This window comes from Eptesicus fuscus, chromosome 7, assembly GCF_027574615.1.
Source record: "Eptesicus fuscus isolate TK198812 chromosome 7, DD_ASM_mEF_20220401, whole genome shotgun sequence".
Taxonomy (NCBI): Eukaryota; Metazoa; Chordata; class Mammalia; order Chiroptera; family Vespertilionidae; genus Eptesicus; species Eptesicus fuscus.
Window position 1 is genome coordinate 105,955,344 of NC_072479.1, and position 19,946 is coordinate 105,975,289.

At 60.2% G+C, this 19,946-nt stretch overlaps 1 protein-coding gene across 1 annotated transcript; it reads left to right on the forward strand.

The window, feature by feature from the left end:
* Positions 1-1,736: 1,736 nt before the first annotated feature.
* Positions 1,737-13,246, forward strand: UPK3A (uroplakin 3A). Its single transcript, XM_008155456.3, has 6 exons — positions 1,737-1,820; positions 3,987-4,142; positions 5,358-5,637; positions 7,082-7,164; positions 9,710-9,842; positions 13,071-13,246. Exons 1-6 carry the CDS (start codon positions 1,769-1,771, stop codon positions 13,228-13,230), a joined length of 864 nt encoding a protein of 287 aa, XP_008153678.2. The 5' UTR covers positions 1,737-1,768; the 3' UTR covers positions 13,231-13,246.
* The last annotated feature ends 6,700 nt before the right edge of the window (positions 13,247-19,946 follow it).

The window sequence follows — 19,946 nt, forward strand, 5'->3', positions numbered from 1 at the left end:
TCCGTCACCCGCAGTGAGTGAGACCTGGGTCCCCAGTTTCCTCCGAGCGGCTCTGCCTCCCCCGCGTCTGTGACAGGCCCCTGGTCCAGAGCATCTCCCCGCGGCCGTGCAGGCAGACACGCTCGGTCCGTCCTCTGGGGCAGTCTCCTCTCTTGTGTTCCTGCGCACGGCTGTCATCACCGCAGCGCACGGACTCACCGGTCTCTGTGGGGTTCGGTTGACCAAACAGGAAAGGGCCTTTCACGGAGGGGCGCGGCATTTATGGAGATCGCTCGGGAGAGCTATTCGGGGTCATCGATTCCGGCAGAACCCACCTCCTCTCTTATGGGGAGACAGGCGATGGGCATGTACATGACAGGGAAGGGGAGCCGTGCAGCCCCGGGGGGAGGCGCTTCCGCCGGTGCAGACAGCACAGCACAGCGCCACGAGTTCGAACCACTGTTTCAGGTCAGTCCGGTAGCCGCCGGCCGGTGCGTGGTCATAACTGCCGCCTTGTTATGACTTCGCAGAGAGCTCTTCGGGAGGCACGGTGGCTTGGGCCCCGTCCAAAGGTTATGCTGCCCTGTTTCCACATTCCGGGTGTGAGGTCTGACACACGCGGGCCGCTCCTCTGGGACGGCCGCTCCTCTGGGACGGCCGCGCTGGCTCCGTGGGCAAGGGGCCTCCTGGTATCACGGTCCGCCGTTCCGGTGCCAGCCCCCCATCCTGTAGGTCTGCTTTTAGTGCTTAGACGTAAGATGGCATCCTGAAGGTGCACTCAGACAGGGGCGCGGGTCCTGATGCTGGAAGGAGCCGCTAGTCCAGCCGAGGCTCCGGCACTATTTTCCGGTGCTCCCCCAGAAAGCGGGCCTAAGTCCTGTTCCGTGGCGTCTGAAGCGCCCCGCGTTCCACCAGCGGGGCCTTGGGAGGAAGTCCAGTGCGGCCTTGGCCTTGTGGTGAGCTGAAAGGGTCCCGCCACAGATCTCCGGACCACGCACAGACCCAGGACTCCAAGGCTTCCATGATAGCACTTAAAAAAAAAAAGTTTTTAAAGAGAGAGAGGAAGGGAGAGAGGAACATCGATTTGTCGTCCCACTTATTTTTGCATTCACTGGTTGAGTCTTGTATGTGCCCTGATGGGGGATCGAACCTGCACCTTGGCCTACGGGGATGGGGATGGGGATGATGCTCTAACCATTGAGTGCCCGACCAGGGCCCATGGCAGCGCTTTCACTGGTTAACCTGGTTCGTCTTCACAAGAGCCAGTGCGGATCTGATACTTAGTAGGGTCTTTATGAACAGTTGGGGGAATTAGCGTCCCCATTTTACAGGATGGAAACTGAGGCTCAGAGAGGGGTGGCTTCCCCCCCACCCTCCCCTCCTCAGGTATCAGGTGAGAGACACGGTGAAAGCACTGCCCAGGCCTCTGCACACAGTAGGCACTTTGGTAACAGCTCCCGCACAGACTGAGGCCTGAGGCCTTGCCCGGGGCACCTTGCAGCCCGGGAGCCCGGGGCGGGGCGTATGTAAATAGCCCGCCAGGCGGCCGCGGATTGGCCGGAGCAGGCGGGGGCGGGGCGTATGTAAATAGTCCGCCAGGCGGCCGCGGATTGGCCGGAGCAGGCGGGGGCGGGAGTATGTAAATAGTCCGCCAGGCGGCCGCGGATTGGCCGGAGCAGGCGGGGGCGGGGCGCGCCGAGAGCTCAGGGCCGGCAGGTGTGCGGCGGGGAGAGGCGCGGAGTTCGTCCGCTGGACCGGCCGCCCGCTCCGTCGAGGCTCGTCCCGGGCGATGCCTGCGCTCTGGGCCTTGCTGGCCCTCGGCTGCCTGCGGTTGTGCCTGGGTAAGCGGTTGATGGCAGGAGGGGGCCGGGCCCCGGGAGGGCGGGCAGCTGTGCCCCGGGGCGTGTCCTGCGCCGGGACCCTCCCGAGGAGTTGGGAGAGGAGCCGGGACTGGACGGGGCGGCGGGGAGGGGAAGTGCATTGATTCACCGGGAACGGCGCGGCTCGGGGGCCCAGGACTCATCACAGCCAGCACTGCTGTACCAGCTTCCTCTGGGGGGGCTCCCAGGGCCCGGGGGGCGGAGCCCTGTGGTGGGAGCCGCAGAAGGCAGACAGAGTGGGGCTGTGGGGGAGCAGAGAAGGCACTGGACTAGACTGGGGGGGCTGCCTGGATGGGGGATGGAGGGATGCTCGGGTGAGGGAGCAGCCCGGGCGGCTCAGGAGGAGGGAGGTGGCATGGGCTACCTGGGAACCGCTCCATGGTCCGGGCGAGGGGCTGGAGCTCAGGGGCTGGAGCTCGGGGGCTGGAGCTCGGGGGCTGGAGCTCGGGGTGAAGGGTGTGCCTAGAGGTGAGGCTGGAGACCCGGTGAAGCAAGGCCAGACCGTCCGGACCTCGCTGCCCCTCCGGAGGCGGGACTGCACTGGAGAGCAGTGGGGCAGGGCAGGGCCTGGCAGCAGAGGACAGGGTCGGATGGGCACACCGGGGCAGAGGATGGGGAGGGCTTGTTACCAGGGCTCAGGGGAAGAGGGGGGGCTCCATGACTGGGCTGCCGGGGGAGGGGTGCTTAGGAGGGGCAGTGGGGTGAACGTCTGCGGAGGGAGAGAGGGGACAGCGGGTTCAGCTGGCCCATCGGTGCCTGGCCTGGGTGGCTGGGTGGGGGCAGGGGTGCTGCCCATGTCTGAGGCAGGCAGGTGCCTGGGACGCCCGGGGAGGGTGAAGCCAGTGCCTGGCACACGGCAGGTGCTCGGTCACTGCATGGGGTGTGTGTGTGTGTGTGTGTGTGTGTGTGTGTTAGGAGGACGCAGAGGGTGTGTGTGTGTGTGTGTGTGTGTGTGTGTATTAGGAGGACGCAGAGGGTGTGTGTGTGTGTGTGTGTGTGTGTGTGTTAGGAGGACGCAGAGGGTGTGTGTGTGTGTGTTAGGAGGACGCAGAGGGTGTGTGTGTGTGTGTGTGTGTGTGTGTGAGGAGGACGCAGAGGGTGTGTGTGTGTGTGTGTGTGTGTGTTAGGAGGACGCAGAGGGTGTGTGTGTGTGTGTGTGTGTGTGTCTTAGGAGGACGCAGAGGGTGTGTGTGTGTGTGTGTGTGTGTGTTAGGAGGACGCAGAGGGTGTGTGTGTGTGTGTGTGTGTGTGTGTGTTAGGAGGACGCAGAGGGTGTGTGTGTGTGTGTGTGTGTTAGGAGGACGCAGAGGGTGTGTGTGTGTGTGTGTGTGTGTGTGTGTTAGGAGGACGCAGAGGGTGTGTGTGTGTGTGTGTGTATTAGGAGGACGCAGAGGGTGTGTGTGTGTGTGTGTGTGTATTAGGAGGACGCAGAGGGTGTGTGTGTGTGTGTGTTAGGAGGACGCAGAGGGTGTGTGTGTGTGTGTGTGTGTGTGTTAGGAGGACTCAGAGGGTGTGTGTGTGTGTGTGTGTGTGTGTATTAGGAGGACGCAGAGGGTGTGTGTGTGTGTGTGTGTGTGTGTTAGGAAGACGCAGAGTGTGTGTGTGTGTGTGTGTGTGTTAGGAGGATGCAGAGGGTGTGTGTGTGTGTGTGTGTGTATTAGGAGGACGCAGAGGGTGTGTGTGTGTGTGTGTGTTAGGAGGACGCAGAGGGTGTGTGTGTGTGTGTGTGTGTGTGTATTAGGAGGACGCAGAGGGTGTGTGTGTGTGTGTGTGTGTGTGCGCGTGTGTGTTAGGAGGACACAGAGGGTGTGTGTGTGTGTGTGTGTGTTAGGAGGACGCAAAGGGTGTGTGTGTGTGTGTGTGTGTGTGTGTATTAGGAGGACGCAGAGGGTGTGTGTGTGTGTGTGTGTGTGTGTTAGGAGGACGCAGAGGGTGTGTGTGTGTGTGTGTGTGTGTGTGTGTTAGGAGGACGCAGAGGGTGTGTGTGTGTGTGTGTGTGTGTGTGTGTATTAGGAGGACGCAGAGTGTGTGTGTGTGTGTGTGTGTGTGCGCGTGTGTGTTAGGAGGATGCAGAGGGGTGTGGACAGTTCTGCGGGGGTCAGGTCCTGTCCGCACTACTTCCCCCAGGTGTGACCCTCCAGCCCCAGCTGGCCAGTGTGACCTTTGCCACCAACAACCCCACCCTGAGCACCGTGGCCCTGGAGAAACCGCTCTGCATGTTCGACAGCGCAGAGGCCCTCAACGGCACCTATGAAATCTACCTCTACGTCCTGCGCGACTCGGGTGAGGGCCCTGCTCCCCTCCAGCCACGCTGAACGGGTCTGACCTGTCCGCGGGGGCGGGGGGAGGGCAGGTGGAGGGGTGCTCCCTCCCTGTGAGGAAACCACCCCCGCACCTCACCAGCCTGCACTGTGTCTGCGCCCTGAGGGACACCCTGGGTGGGGGAGTTATGACGGCACCGGCCCCCGAGCACCCACCTCAGGCAGGTGCCGGCACCCCGTAGAGCTGAGATTTACGGCCGCCCGCAAGGTACTAAGCTCCCTTGAGCAGCAGGGTTTGGGCTGCACGGTCCGCTTAGATGCAGATTTTTCTCAGTAAATACCGTAACTGTGTTTTTCTTATGACAGCTCCTCTCTCTTCCTTTATTCTAAGAACACAGTCTAGAACCCATATAACGGACTGTGATGTTACTGATGAGGCTTCCCTCCACAGGAGGCTATTGGTTACGTTTCGGGAGTCGAACGTTGTATGCAGATTTCCCCCGTGCGCCCACCCCCCACATTGTTCAGGGGCCACCGGTATCACGTTGCCCATCACAGAGCACAGAGGGAAGGCTCAGAGGGGCAGAGAGACTCACCGGGGCCGGAGCGGGACGGCGAGCCAGGCTCTGGTCCTCACGCCCAGCTCTCCCCGAGGCGGCTCCAGATCGGTGTTTCCCGGGGAACCTGCTGGCTCCGGTCCAGCCTTCCCGGTCACAGAGGAACCCAGGGTCCGCCTCTGACATGTCTAGCAGCCGGCCCCTCACCGCCCCTCACTCAGGTCATCCACTCACTTGCCAGCGAACACTGATTGGCCGCCTGCCGGGGCCCGAGCTGGGGGCTGGCGGGCTTTCTCTCCCGGTTCCCAGGCCTCTATCACCAGCTGGTCAGGAAGAGACTGGGGGCCCATCAGGTCCGGCTGCTCCCCTGAACCTGTGACCCTCCCTCCCCCTTTCACACAAGGTGGAACCCAGGGCTCCCGGCAAGGAAGTGACAGTGTCTGTCGGGGTGGGAGGCTTACAGGCCTGTGACAGGATGGGGTACTGGGAGCTGCACCCAGGGCCGGCACCTCCATTGCACAGGGAGCCCTGGGGGGGAGGGGACTGAGCCTGTGGGTGCCGGCGACCCAGGGCCCAGCACAGCGCTGGCTCAGAGGGTGCTCGGGGGCGTTTGATGAATGACTGAGTGAGTGACTGAGCTGGGGTGGGAAGGGACCTCACTCCCGGCACCGCCCCCACAGCCAGCGCCAGGAACGCCTCCGTGCAGGACGGCGCCAACGCCCCGCTCAGCGCCACGTTCCAGCAGACGGCAGGAGGGAGGACCGGCCCCTACAAGGCCGCCGCCTTTGAGCTGACCCCCTGCAGCGACCTGCCCAGCTTGGACGCCGTGGGGGAGGTGGCCCGGGCCGCGGAGATCCTGCATGCATACCTGGTCAGGGTGGGCGACAATGGGACCTGCCTGTCGGACCCGAACTTCCAGGGCCTCTGCAACCCGCCCCTGTCGCCAGCCACGGAATACAGGTGGGTGTGGGCACCTGCTCGCCAGCCGTTGGGCCCCGGCCCCGCCTGACTCGGGCAGACCCCGAGCTGGTGAAGTGTGAGAGGCCACGTGTCTGAAGAGCCTACTATGTGCCAAGACCGTCTCGGGTCCCGTAAGGGGCTTCCGGGGTGCGCGGCTGTGCACAGGGCCCCGTGCTCAGAAGGGCCCCACTTGGCTTGAAATTCTAATTTTGTAACAAGGGTCCTGACTTCTCATTTTGCACAAGTTGTGCACCTGGTCCCGGCCCATCACCCAGGTGGCACTCCCTCACGCAACCCCCTTCTCTTGGCAGGGAAGGAAACTGTGGTCCAGAGCGGGAGGGAGCCCCCTGGTGGAAAGCTGGGGCCCAGCATGACCCGGCGGCCTGGCTGACGCTTCTCCAGCTCCCAGCCCACCCTCTGCTTTTCCCGCCCCCCTCCAGAGCACCTGGGTGTGGCCACCCGCCACAGTGGGTCCCTCAGCCATGCCCACAGATGGGGGCTCAGCCCTGACCCATGGCCAGGGGGCTTACTAGTACCTGGTGCCAAAGCCCCTCTTGTTACCATGGAGATGCCTAGGTTGGGGTCTCTCCGTACCTTCCAGGCTGCACTTGGGGACCAGGCCATCACTCACCTGCCATCCTCTCCCCTCCCTTCCTCTGGCCCCAGTCACCAGACAGGTCAGGAGCCCTGGCTCCTCTGCCCGCCTCAGCCCTCCCTCCCTGCCGACCTGGACCTCTCCCTCCTCCTGGATCGCAAAGCTCACCACCTGGGGACAATCTGGGTCCCAGCCTCTTCTAACCCTAGAGGAGTGGGGATTAGACGTTTTAAGAGTCGTATCTTTGCTTTTTTCCATGTTAAGCTAGAGGCTGTCCATTTCTTAGTGCTCAGAACACCCTCATTTTAAACTGACCTTCCGTCGGCTGTGGGCATTCTGTACTGTAGCTCCTGATCTTCCTTTATGATTCGAATGCTGGGTGGGGTTTTCTTCATGTAAAATGTGGGCCTTATCCCAGAGCCGTGGACGTGGGAATGGGTGCTATTATTCAAGTCCCATTTGTGGGACCAACGGCCAGGCGGGGAGCAGTGGAGGCAAGAGTGCGGGAGGAGGAATGGGTCCACACTCACCAGACACACTCCACGCGTCGTGTACGCAACAGAGAAGCAGAGGGGCTCCCGGGGGGAGTCTGGGGAGGCCCTGATGCTGAGGGCTGCCTGGAGGAGGTGGCACCCGAGCTCAGGAAAGGGTCCCGGCAGTGATATGCGGCGAAGGTGCTGATGCAAAGCCCAGCACCGCCCTGTTACCCAGAGCCCACCGTGGCCGCCTGGATGCCCTCTAGAAGTCCCCGCTCTGTCCCCCACTCCAGCCCCCCTAGTCCCTCCCACCTCCAGGTGGCCGGGCTCACAGGATGGATAGAAGTCATCCGAGCTCCCCGTCTCCTTTCAGGTTCAAGTACGTCCTGGTCAATATGTCCTCGGGCTTGGTGCAGGACCAGACCCTGTGGTCTGACCCCATCCGAACCAACCGGAGTGAGTGGTGGGAGTGGGCAGGGGTGGGGGGGGCGGGCGGGCGGATGGACGGCAGTGGATGGCGGTGTGTGGGGGGTCCTCAGGGGGACCTGGGAAAGCAGACTTGGGCTGTCACTCTGAAAACACTCCCAGACACAGGCAGGCCATGGGGTTATGAGGAAAACGCATTTTAAAACGATGGAGCCGTCCCCACACCCACCCTCCTTCCCCGAGGCCAGGTGCTGTGACAGGAAGGGGGGGGGCGCTGGGCGGCTGGACCCCTGTGGCTGGAGCAGTCAGCGCTTCCCCAGCCCTCACGGAGCACCGGCCTCCGCGGGGCGTGCCGGTCCCCGCGTCAGAGCCCACGCAGCCCCCTGGCTGCCTCCTCACAGCAACACGCGGCATCACCGTGTCCTTAGCGGCGGGGCCTGAACCCCGAGGCGGCGGGAGCTCCGAGGCCCCGGATCTGCCCGTGGTCCCGCCCTGGCCCTCGGGAGCCTCCATCTCAGGGCTCAGCACAGAGCCGCGCTTTCGGAATGGTGTCTGCTGAACCCTGGGGGCAGCAAAAGAGATTGCAAGGGTAACTCGGATGACCCTGACTTTATTTTATTTATTTTAAAATACATTTTTATTTTATTGATTTCAGAGAGGAAAGGACAGGGGGAGAGAGAGAGAAACATCGATGATGAGAGAGAATCATGGATCGGCTGCCTCCTGCACGCCCCCGACGGGGGATTGAGCCTGCAACGCGGGCATGTGCCCTGACCGGGAATTGAACCAGTGACCTCTTGGTTCATGGACTGATGCTCAACCACTGAGCCACACCGGCCGGGCAATGACGTGTGACCCTAACTTTACAACTGCCCCCCCCACAACACCTTGGACCCAAGATAAGACCGCCTGGTCCCGAGATGGGCCCGGCCTGGAGCAAGACATTTTTCCTGTGGAGCCTCCTGCCACCCACGGAACCTTAGCGCCCATCAGCGGCTCTGACAGGCGGCCAGAGGCCCCACGGCTAGCGAGCGGCATAGACGGGCCTGTGACCAGGATGGCTCCTTCCCTCTCTTGCTCCCTGCCGGCCCTCCTGAGGCCCGCCCATGCATTGGGGTCCCACCAGGACCACACTGCCCTGGCACCCAGCGTCCCGCGTGCAAGCCCAGCCTCTGAGCCTCTCGGCAGTGTGAGCCCTGCAGGACCTCCGCTTCCTCCTCTCTGATGCAGGAAGAAGAATCTGGGCTCGGCCCTGGCTGGTGTGGCTCAGTGGGTAGAGCATTGGCCTGTGGACTGAGGGTCCCAGGGTCGATTCCCCAGCAGGGCACATGCCCGGGTTACGGGCTGGGTCCCCAGTAGGGGGCGTGCAGGAGGCAGCCGATCAACGATTCTCCCTCATCATTGATGTTTCTTTCTTTCTTTTTAAAATATTTTTATTTTTAATTTTTTTGTTGTTAATCCTCACCCGAGGATATTTTTGCATTGATTTTTAGGGAGAGTGGGAGAGAGAGGGAAAGACAAAGAGAAACATCTCACATCGATGGGTTGCCTCCTGCACATGCCCAGACCAGGGCCTGGGCCGAAGAGGAGCCTGCAACCCAGGTACATGCCCTTGACCGGAATCGAACCCGGGACCCTTTGGTCTGCGGGCCGGTGTTCTATCCACTGAGCCACACTGGCTGGGACTCATTGATGTTTCTATCTCTCTCTCCCTTCCTCTCTGAAATATATTAAAAAAAAAAAATCCGGGCTCTGCCTCCCCCGCAGGGTTCCCCTGGGAATCCAGACGAAAGCTCTGGGCCCGAGGGCAGTCTGTGTGTGGGGACAGCGGGCTCTTTGGGAGCAAACAGACCTGCAGGCTTGAGGCTGGGTCCGAGCACCCTTGACCGGGAACTCGGCTCCGTGAGCGGCTGTGAGCGAACGGCAGAACGGGGTCTGTGGGGTCCACAGCGGGCCATGGCCGGGCACGGCCAGCTCACGGGAGGACCTGGACACTGATTGACACTGGCCCGAGCAGGCAGAGCTCTGGGCACCTGCTCCATCGCCCAGGCCCTCTGCTGCGCCTTTAACAGTTTGTAATCTGCATCCCACCCACCTCACCGAAGGCTGCAGGCCTGTGTAGCGGAAAGTTATGCACAAAGACAGTTAAAAGAGGGAGAGCCCGGCCGACGTGGCGCAGCGGTTGAGGGTCGACCTATGAACCAGGAGGTCACGGTTCGATTCCCGGTCAGGGCACAGGCCTGGGCTGAGGGCTCCATCCCCAGTAGGGGGGCGTGCAGGAGGCAGCCGATCCATGATTCTCTCTCATCATGGATGCTTCTATCTCTCCCTCTCCTTTCCGCTCTGAAGTCAATAAAATATATTTTTTTAAAAAGGAGGAAGAGACCAGACACACTCAAGAGAAAGTTGGGAATTGGGATGTGGGGACAAGCACCTCAAGGCAGGGGGAGGCCGTCCCGGAACTGGGTGCCCCTCGTCCCTGGGGCCTGCTGCCACCAGGGCTGGGAAGACGCTGTGCATCCTGGGAGGGCTGAGGATGCAGCGTCTGGGGAGTCACGGGCCTGTGTCCTGCTAGTCACCCCGTACTTGGCGATCGACACGTGGCCCGGACGGCGGAGCGGCGGCATGATCGTCATCACGTCCATCCTGGGCTCCCTGCCCTTCTTCCTGCTCCTGGGCTTTGCCGGCGCCATCGTCCTGAGCCTCGTGTGAGTACCCGCAGCCGGAGGCAGGACTCGGGGACACGCGGGCACGCTCCCCTGGGAGGGTCCTCTGAGGCAGGGGGAGCCCAGCAGGCCAGGGAGCCGCCTTCCACCCTGGGCGGGGTGGGGCCTGGGAGTGGGGGGCTGAGTCCTGGGGCTCCCAAGGCCAAGGTCAGCCTGGTAGGAGGGGTTTGCGGGCAGGTGCCAGGTCTGACACTTACAATTGCACAACCTTGGGCACGGGTCCTATCTCCGGTGCCTGAGGATCCTCTTCCGGAGAACGCAGAAACTAACAGATGTTACCCTCCCTGGGGTCGTGGAGGTCACGTGGGAGGTGGTGAAGGTCATGTGAGATAACCCCTAGTCTTCAAGGAAGCACCCCAGGAGCTGAACAAGTAGTGGATTTTGCTGTCATTGTAATTCATCCAACTGCAGTAGAGGTGGGGAAACTGAGGCCTGAGGGAGAAGGGTGGCCCAAGGTCCCACAGCCAGTCAGCACAGAGGCAGGACCAGAGCCCCGTCTCCTGACTTCACTCCCAGCTCTGATGTGTGTCTGCTTGGGTCAGGCTCAGGCCTCCAGGGGACCTGGAGCAGCCATCAGGGCTGCCTGGTGGCAGACAGGTGTGCGCGCAGCCCTTGTTCCTGGGAGGACTGGACGGGGTGAAGTAGGGCAGGAGCAGGTGTTGCGGGAACCCGAGGCGGGCGGGGCAGACCCTGCCTGTGTTGTTGGCAGGAAGGGCACCTGGTGTCTGACCTCTGGGGTCAGACCAGTCCCGGGTTCAGCAACTTCTGTACTTGGGCTCTGGCTAGGAAGGAATTCAGAGCCAAGACCCAAACTGTAGGAGAACATCTATACATATAAAAGCCTAAGCTACCGAACAACCAAACGACCGGTCGCTATGACACACACTGACCACCAGGGGGCAGACACTCAATGCAGGAGCTGCCCCCTGGTGTTCAGTGCACTCCCTCAGCCAACCTCCTGCGGCCGGCCAACCTCCCGTGGTCCCTCCCTCCGGCCGGCCGCCCTCCCCTCCTCCCACCCCTCCACCTTTGGCCCTGATAACTGGCCAGGCCAAGGGACCCCACCCGTGCGTGAATTCGTGCACCGAGCCTCTCGTCTATAATAATAAAAGTGTAATATGCTAATTAGACTGGACATCCTTCGGGACGAAGCCGGGGCTGGGAGGAAAGCCCAGGTCCCGGGTGTCTGCTGGCAGCTGGAGGGAAGCCCGGGTCCCGGGTGCCAGAGGGAAGCTGGTGCTGGCAGCCGGGGAAAGGAAGGCCCACTCTTGCACGTATTCCGTGCATTAGAACTCTAGTCTCTCTCTATAAAAGCCTAATATGCAAAGTGTCCCCTTGGGAGGTCGACCTTTGACCGGGAGACTGGGAGTTCCCTTGCTCGCTTGCTCTGATGTATGCTGACCACCAGGGGGCGTTGCGGAACAATGGAAGGCCCCAGCTGGCAGCCAGCAGCTGGCAGCCGCTAGGGACCCTAACCGTGCACACATTTCATGCACTGGGCCCCAAGTTTATGAATAAAATCACAGAGGTAGAAAAAGTAATTCCTCGAAGAAATGGGCTTGTTAGTTACAGAGGTAAAGGAGGCGTCCTGGGAGCGTGGGATGGGGAAGGTAATGGTAACGCACCTGCCTGGGGGAGGGGCAGGGTGATGGAGGTGGGAGGGGGGGAGGGGAAGGGAGAGCTCCCTGGGTCCTCCGTCCTGAGGGTGTTAAGGGTGGACATTTAGGGGAGGCCCAGGGGAGGTCAGCTTCCCAGGTGCCCTTTCAGGGTCGTGGTCCCCACTGATTGGTGGGCGGCACCAGGGCAGGGTCAGTAGTCAGCGCAGCTGGTCCTGAGGCAGCCACGGTGTCCCTTGTCTGGTTTTGCTGCTTTTCTGGGCCTGGAGCTGAAACACAGCTGAGGCCCCGATGCTATCTCCAGGGAGGAAAGGTCAGGTGCTCTAAACCGTGTGACCCCTGATATGATTCAGGAGAAAAAGCCACCCTGGGGGTGAGGTCCCACCTTACCCTTGTCACCTGGGCTTTCCACCCTGGTGACCTTCTGTACCTGGCCCATCGTCCTTGCTCTGCTCACGTCTGTCTGACTGCCCACCACGCCTGGCGCATCAGGCGGGGCCCTGGGGGATGGAACGGCCGGAGCCCTCTCTCCTCAGGTCCGGGGTGGATGGAAGTCACATGCAGGTGCCGCTCAGGGAGAGGGAGCCCCGGGGCTGTGGCGATCGGAGGGTGCCTGTGCAGTGGGAGTGGGACAGCAGGGGGACAAGTCCTTGGAGCAGGTGAAATAGAGGGCAGGCAGAAATCAGCCAGACAGGCAGGAAACGATGTGGGAGGGTCAGGGATGGGGATAGGGCTGTGAACGTGAAAATCAAGTTGCCTTCTGACATTTAAATTAATAAAAACACAGCCCTAGCTGGTGTGGCTCAGTGCGTAGAGCGTCGGCCTGCAGACTGAAGGGTCCTGGGTTTGATTCCCAGTCAGGGCACCTGCCCGGGTTGCAGGCTTGATCCCCAGTAAGGGGCGTGCAGGAGGCAGCTGACCAATGATTCTCTCTCATCATTGATGTTTCTTTTTCTCTCTCTCCCTCTCTAAAATCAATAAAAATATATTTTTAAAAATTAATTAATAAAAACATAAATAATAGGTGAGGTGAGCCTGGGAGCAGTCAGGAGGTGGGATCCCCTCCCTCCCTTGGGGCAACACCCTAACTGGCCCAAGGCCCTGTTACCTGACTTTCGCCCGATTCTTCCCTATGTCCCTGCTGTCAGCTCTGGCTCCAGCTGCACAGAGCTTGTCACCTCTGCCCCGGACCCCCAGCCATTCCTATCACTGCCCCAAATGCCTTCCTATGCTCTCACTCCTCTCCTTTAGGGCCAGGTGAACTGCCGCCTCCTCCAGGAAGCCCCCTGTGGCTTCCTCCTGGAATTGTCCCTTCTGTCTGGTCATTGCTGTGGTCTGTCTCCCTGTACAATCTCAGTCTTTAGGGACAGGGGCAATGGCAAACCCTGTAGGTGGTTCCCTTAGCTCCAAAAGGGTGACGCTTTCCTTACCCGGGTCCTGGCACACCGTGAGTGCCGGGGAAAGACGGGTCGATGAACGGACACGTGAGAAGGCCTCGTGAAAGCAATGCCTGAGTAGGAAGGCCCCTGAGCAGCTTGCGGGGTTCGGGCTTGCTCTGCGCCCCTAATCCCGCTCTCTCCATCCTCTCCGTCAGGGACATGGGCGGTTCTGACGGGGAAATCACACACGACTCCCAGATCACGCAGGAGGCCGTCCCCAAGTCCCTGGGGACCTCGGAGCCTTCGTACGCCGCCGTGAACCGGGGGCTGCAGCTGGACAGGGCCGAGGTCTACGCCGGCAAGCTCCCGGACTGAGCCGGCGGGGCCTGCGCCGCAGCCGCCGGTCACACCCTGGCCCACCCGCGGCGAGGCAGGGCCCGTGGTCCAGCTGCAGGAGCAATTTTGATAAAATCTTCCCAAGAACTTGAGTTCAATAAATATTTACAGAAAGAGTGAGCCGGTCAATGAGTGAATGCGTGTGTATCGAGTGCGTGGATTGTGTCTCCCGAGGCCGGGGCCGGGGCCGGGGGCCTGGTCTTCGCTCACAGCGAAGGTGGTGAGGGCTGAGTGGGGCTGGGGGGACCCGGCCGCCCGCCCTCCCTGTGAGAGGAAAGCCCGCTGTGATGGCCTCACGTGAGGATGAGGGGCCCTGAGCCGGGCTGTGCGCGCAGCAATCGCATGTCGTTGGGGTTTGCTGGCTGCGAGGTACTGGACACCTGGAACCGCAATGAGTCCTGGGTGCAGCCTGCTGGCACCTCACCTTGTTCGCTCCGCAGTCACCTCTTTCTCTCTGGCCTCAGTTTCCTCGTCTGTGAAATGGGCTGATGTAAACGGTTAACTTCCAGGCCATGCAAGCCTGGGCTCCTTCACAGCTTCCCGGTCCCAGAGGGAGGACAGGAGAGGCTGCTGGACACAGAGGAGGGCCCCACGGTCTCACTCAGGGGTGCGGAGTCTCTCCAGTCCCGGTCTCTGCTCAGATGATTGAATTCTGTCCCTGAGCCAGGTACAGGCCGGCTCCCACCGTGGAGGAGAAGCCGTCTGTCAGAGCGGGGCGGTTAGGGCAGGAGCACAGCCCGCAGGCTGACGGGTGCTGGGCGGGGGAGGCATGTGGGGTGCTCCGGGGCACACATGCACAAGAGGGGCCCCAAGCTGTAAGGGCAGGCAGCAGAGGCCGTGAGAAGGAGCCTCGGGCTGGGCGGGGGCCGGAGAGGCCCAGGCAGTTGTGGGTCAGTCCGGGTGGGGGAGCCACAGGAGCCCACGGGAGCGAGGCCCCGGGCCCGGAAGCAGGAGGAAGGAGTGGTGGGTGCTGTGCCCCAGACCGCCTACCGCTCCTCCAGACCGCCTGGGGGCCAGGAGGCCGGCCTGGGGCCCCGACACCCCTCCCCGGAGCCCTGCCAGCTCTCCTGGAGACCCCGCAGCACAGGGAGGGCGCGCTTCCTCCAAGTGGGTCCTCGTCAAAAACTCGTGCAAGCTCGCGCTCCGGTTCGCAGCGTGCCTGTCTCCGCTCCGTCCTGTAAGTGGAGGTGAGAGTCTCAGGACGTACAGTCACCCATTGGAGGGAACACTTCTGTGGCGTTGAGCACATTCTCAACGCTGCGTGGCTGCCAGCGCTGTCTGGTTCCAACGGTTTCCCCGCTACGAGGCAGTTCCCATCCGCCCCCCCCCCCCCCCCGCCCCAGCATCATGGGAACCGTGTTTGTCAACTCTCATTATCATTATTTTTTATCCTCATCTGAGGGGGTTTTCCTATTGGTTTTAGAGAGAGGGGAAGGGATGGGGGAGAGAGAGAAACATCGATGTGAGAGAGACACTTGGATTGTCTGCCTCCCACATTCGCCCCGGGGCTGGGCATTGAAACCCACTTCCATGCCCCCCCCCCCCTTTTTTAAAATATATTTTATTGATTTTTTTACACAGAGGAAGGGAGAGGGATAGAGAGTTAGAAACATCGATGAGAGAGAAACATCGATCAGCTGCCTCCTGCACACCTCCCACTGGGGACGTGTCCGCAACCAAGGTACAGGCCCTTGACCAGAATCGAACCTGGGACCCTTCAGTCCGCAGGCCGACGCTCTATCCACTGAGCCACACCAGTTAGGGCACATGCCCTTGTCAGGAATTGAACGGGGACCCTTCAGTCAGGCCAATGCTCTAACCATTGAGCACACGGTCCAGGCTCAACCCTCATTATTGTTCCTCCTGGCATCACCTCCCCCTGCTCTCAGCTGTAATTGTCTAAAGCAGCGTCTAGACCAGTGGTTCCCAGTGTGGGGCGCACGCCACAGGGGGGCGATTTGATGTTTAAGGGGGCAATTCGAGAATGAGTTATTATCAGTGAATTTTGTGCATTTCTTATGGTTCTAGGGGCCTCATGTACAGCATGTAAATATATATTGTGACGTATTTATGCATTTCAGTTCTCTGTTATATGTTTTGAAACTTTATTTGCTATTGTTTCACATCACTTCCTATTATTATTTTTAACAATTTCTCAGTGATTTCTTCCTCAGGACTTCAACTGTCCTTTCATTCTTTTATTTTTCTCTTTCATGGCTGCCATGTTCTTTGGAAGCCTGTTTAGACCAAGCTAATGCCTTTCAGGCTTCCTCCCCATGAGTAGGAGTCACTCTTTGAATAATGAGAATTCCATGTCACGGCGGGGGGGGGGCGGGCATCAGGATGTTAGAGATGCTTAGGGGGCACGGCCAAAACGAGGTTGGAACCACTGGTCTAGACTGACTGGAGGGCAGGTTCAAGGTCGGATCCTCTTCTGTGATACCTCCCCTCCCCTCCAACTCAGCACGTGCCATTAGAGGGCAGCACACCAGCCAGGCCTTCCCTCGCTCGCAGGGTGGTTGAAGCCTCCAGGGTGCCATGCAGAGAAGGCAGAGCCAGGCCTGGCATGGGGACCCGGAGGCAGGAAGAGCTCACGGGGAAGCTCCCTGGGTGACCCCTGACCCCGGCATCTGTTGGCTTCCTGAGTCCCAGAGCCTCGTTGCCACGGAGACTCAGTGTCCCCTAACCCACCCCCAGCAGCCCCTCCTGCAACCGCTGGCCCCTGTGGCTGTGGCTGCCACTCAGAGGGGCGCCGGGAGAGGCGACACCGCCATCCGCCCGGGCGACTGGGCCCTGGGTGGCGGGGAGGAGGGGGGTTAAGCCTTCGACTTCCAAGCAGCGGTAACGTCTTCGCAGGATGAGCCGAGCTGGTGGGCGGTGGGTGGGCGCTGGGCTGGCTGCGCAGGAACCGCTAATTATAAACGCCCAGAGGCCATTGCTGCAGCTCACGCCCAGGCGCTGAGGGCCGCCTCCTCCCCGCGGCTGAGAGGGCGGCCCTTCGGAGCTGGGCGCTCCCCCCCAACCCAGGTCCGCTCCCCCCTCCCCCCCCCCGGCAGCCGCCGCAGCTCATCCCCGCAGCCAGGCTGTGTGACAGGCAAGGAAGCCACCCCTCGGGGCTCCCTGACCTCGTGGGGGCCGTGCCCAGTTTGGGGTTATTCCAAACAGAGAGAGCCTCGTGAACAGTCCCATCCCCGTGTGGGAGTTGCTTTCACTTCTCTTCAAAAAAAAATGTTTTTATTGATTTTTTAGAGAGGAAGGGAGAGGGATAGAGATAGAAACATGGATGAAAGAGAAGCATCATCCATCGGCGGCCTCCTGCACACCCCCTCCCGGGGATGGAGCCCACAGCCCGGGCCTGTGCCCTGATGGGGATTGGAACCCGTGACCTTGGTTCATGCGTCAACGCTCAGCCACTGAGCCACACCAGCCAAGCTGCTTTCACTTCTCCTGGGTAAACACCTGGGTGTGGAATGACGTGGACAACTCATTGTAATTTTACTTTGACAGCGAGAGACATCCAGGTGAGAGTGAAACACTGATCGGCTTCCTCCTACACACCTCCCCCCCCCCCCCCCCCCCCGCCAGGGATCAGCCCACAACCGAATTGATCTGGTGACCAGCCCCTTGGTGCACGGGGCGATGCCCAGCGAGCCAGGGTGGCTGACTCTTTTTTTTTTTTTTGAATATCCATTGATTTTTAGAGAGAGAGGGAAAGACAGAGAGAAACATCGATGTGAGAGAAACACATCAATTGGTTGCCTCCTGCATCCTGCACACGCCCCACCAGGGCCTGGGTGGGGGAGGAGCCTGCAACCGAGATACGTGCCCTTGACCGAAATCGAACCCGGGACCCTTCGGTCCGCAGGCCGACGCGCTTTCCACTGAGCCAAACGGGCCAGGGCCTGACTCATTTTTTTATTTATTTTTTATTTATTTTTAAAATATATTTTATTGATTTTTTTACAGAGAGGAAGGGAGAGGGATAGAGAGTCAGAAACATCAATGAGAGAGAAACATCGATCAGCTGCCTCTTGCACACCCCCCACCGGGGATGTGCCCGCAACCAAGGTACATGCCCTTGACCGGAATTGAACCTGGGACCCTTCAGTCCGCAGGCCGACGCTCTATCCACTGAGCCAAACCGGTTTCGGCTTGACTCATTTTTTTTAAAAAAATGCCAAATTGTTTTCCAACATGATTGTGTCATTAAGAAGAACAACTTGGTTTTGAAGTAATTGTGGATTCGAAGGAGATTGCAGAAAGCGTGCAGGGGGCTTGGTGTAGCCTTCACCCAGTCTCCTCACTGTCAGCAGCTCCTGTAACCGGAGCGTCAGCACAGCACAGCCAGGGACCGGGCCGCCCGCCACGGAGCTGCTTCCCAGTTCCGTTTACCAGCAATCCTCTCGCCGCTGTGGGTGTGGGTCACCACCACAGTCAAGTACAGAACTGGCCCTTCACCGCGAGGCTCGTTGCCACACCCACCCCTCCCCCTCCCCCTCCCCCCGCTCATCACTGATCTGCTCTCCTTCTCTACAATTTCCTTATTTCAAATGTTACAGAAGTGAGGTCGTGCAGTCTGTAACCTCTGCACAGCTTCCTGGGCCATCCGAGTGTCGCAAGCATCAGCAGGACCTTCCTTTTAACGGGTGGGCAGTATTCCATGATAGACACGCCCCGCCCTTGAACCATCCGGCTACGAGACACATCGGGGTGCTTCCAGTTTGGGGCGACCGTGACTGCAGCGTCGTGAACAGTCGTGTGAGGTTTTCCCGTGAACACAGGCCCCGCTGTCCCGGGACGATCACCGGTGCTACCGGCGGCACAGGGAGCGTGTTCGCTTTGGAGGGAAATTGCCAGACGGTTTCCTGCTGGAGATCCTTCTCCGTTCCTGCCAGCGGCACACGGCGGCCCGGCTTTTGGGCACCCGCACCCGCATTTGGGGTTATCGCTGCTTTGTTCTAGCCCTTCCGATGGGGGGAGGGGGGACCACTCCACGTTCCCAGCCGCGGTCCCGGTCCAGGCAGGGCTGGGATGGCCAGACTCGGGCCGTGCGGTGGTGTGTGCTGGTCGCCTCACTGGGGTTTTGAGGTGCGCTGCCCCCATGTATAACCATGTTGAGCCTCTTTTCGGGTTCTTATCTGCCATCCTTGTATCTTCTTTGGTGACTATTGTGTTCACATATTGTGGCCAGTTTTTACGGGATTGGGCTGCCTGTCGTGTGATCCCGTTAGGGCTTTGCAAACACCTCCCAGTCTGTGTCTTGCCCTTTTACTTCCGAAGGTGTCCGCCCCTCACCCCCCTTTCTCTTCACGGCCTCATCACGCCAACACACGTGTGTGCTGTGGGCGCCATCTACACTGTCAGCTGCTGGCTCTGTGGGTGCTCCTGCCTGTCCCCCGGCCTTGGCCTTCGCAAGGCTGGGGTGGGGGTGGGGTAGGCGGATGCGGATTGGTGAGTGGGGACCTCAGAGCCGCCTGTTGCAAACTCGCAGGCCCAGTGAGGAGGGCTGAGCTGGAGCGCGGGTGGGGCTGGGCTGGGCTGGGGTGCGGGCCGACCCAAGGTTGGAGAAGGAGGGCCAGGCAGACTTACCCAAGGGGCACAGGTCAGGCCGCCCTCCTCCCTTCTCCTGCCAGCAAAGCCTTGGGCTACCCCACGCACCCCACCTGCTGCCCAGCGCCCGCATCACAGTCCTTGCAGCCACCTGCCCAGCCCCTGGGGCAACAGAAATGTGATATGGGATGTGTGAGTGTATGTGTGTGTCCAACAGGCTTAACTAACTCCCTTTCATCAGCATGTCTGCAGCATGTGTGTGTGTAAGGGGATGTCTGCACCGTGAGAGGCTGTGTGGTGTGCTATGCGTGGCGGGTGTGGTTGGGGCACAGGGGTGCAGGCGTCTGTGTATTAGGAGGTGGATCTCTCCACGCAGCAAAGCAACGCGTCCTTCCGCTCCAGGGCGGAAGGCTTGTCACCGGCCCTGGTGTCCTTCTGTTCACTCTCTGGAGCAGCCCTCCTGGGGCCCGCCTGTGACCCTGTCCCTTCTCTCTTTTCTTTTCTTCTTCTTTTTTAAAAAATATATTTTATTTGCCGAAACCGGTTTGGTTCAGTGGATAGAGCGTCGGCCTGCGGACTCAAGGGTCCCAGGTTCGATTCCGGTCAAGGGCATGTACCTTGGTTGCGGGCACATCCCCAGTAGGGGGTGTGCAGGAGGCAGCTGATCGATGTTTCTCTCTCATCGATGTTTCTAACTCTCTATCCCTCTCTCTTCCTCTCTGTAAAAAATCAAAATATATTTAAAAAAAATATATGTATTTTATTGATTTTTTTACAGAGAGGAAGGGACAGAGATAGAGAGTTAGAAACATCGATGAGGGAGAAACATTGATTAGCTGTCTCCTGCACACCCCCTACTGGGGATGTGCCCGCAACCAAGGTTGAATCGAACCTGGGACCCTTGAGTCCGCAGGCCGACGCTCTATCCACTGAGCCACACCGGTTTCGGCCCTTCTCTCTTTTCTGACAACGTAAAGCCCCTTCCGCAGCCACACAGCCCCTGCCAGCAGTTCCGATGCCGCTTTCCAGCTTGGCCTCGTCATGATCAATCCTCTCTGTTCTTCAGTCTGTTCAAGGGGAATAACACCTATTGCATACAGTGAGTGTGAGGAGGAAGTAAGATGAAGAAGTTAGCACATAGTAGG

Coding starts and splice junctions, on each gene's coding strand:
- UPK3A (XM_008155456.3), top strand. CDS start 1,769: ATGCCTGCGCTCTGGGCCTTGCTGGCCCTCGGCTGCCTGCGGTTGTGC. Junction 5,638..7,081: donor TCGCCAGCCACGGAATACAG/GTGGGTGTGGGC, acceptor GTCTCCTTTCAG/GTTCAAGTACGTCCTGGTCA. Junction 7,165..9,709: donor CCCCATCCGAACCAACCGGA/GTGAGTGGTGGG, acceptor GTGTCCTGCTAG/TCACCCCGTACTTGGCGATC.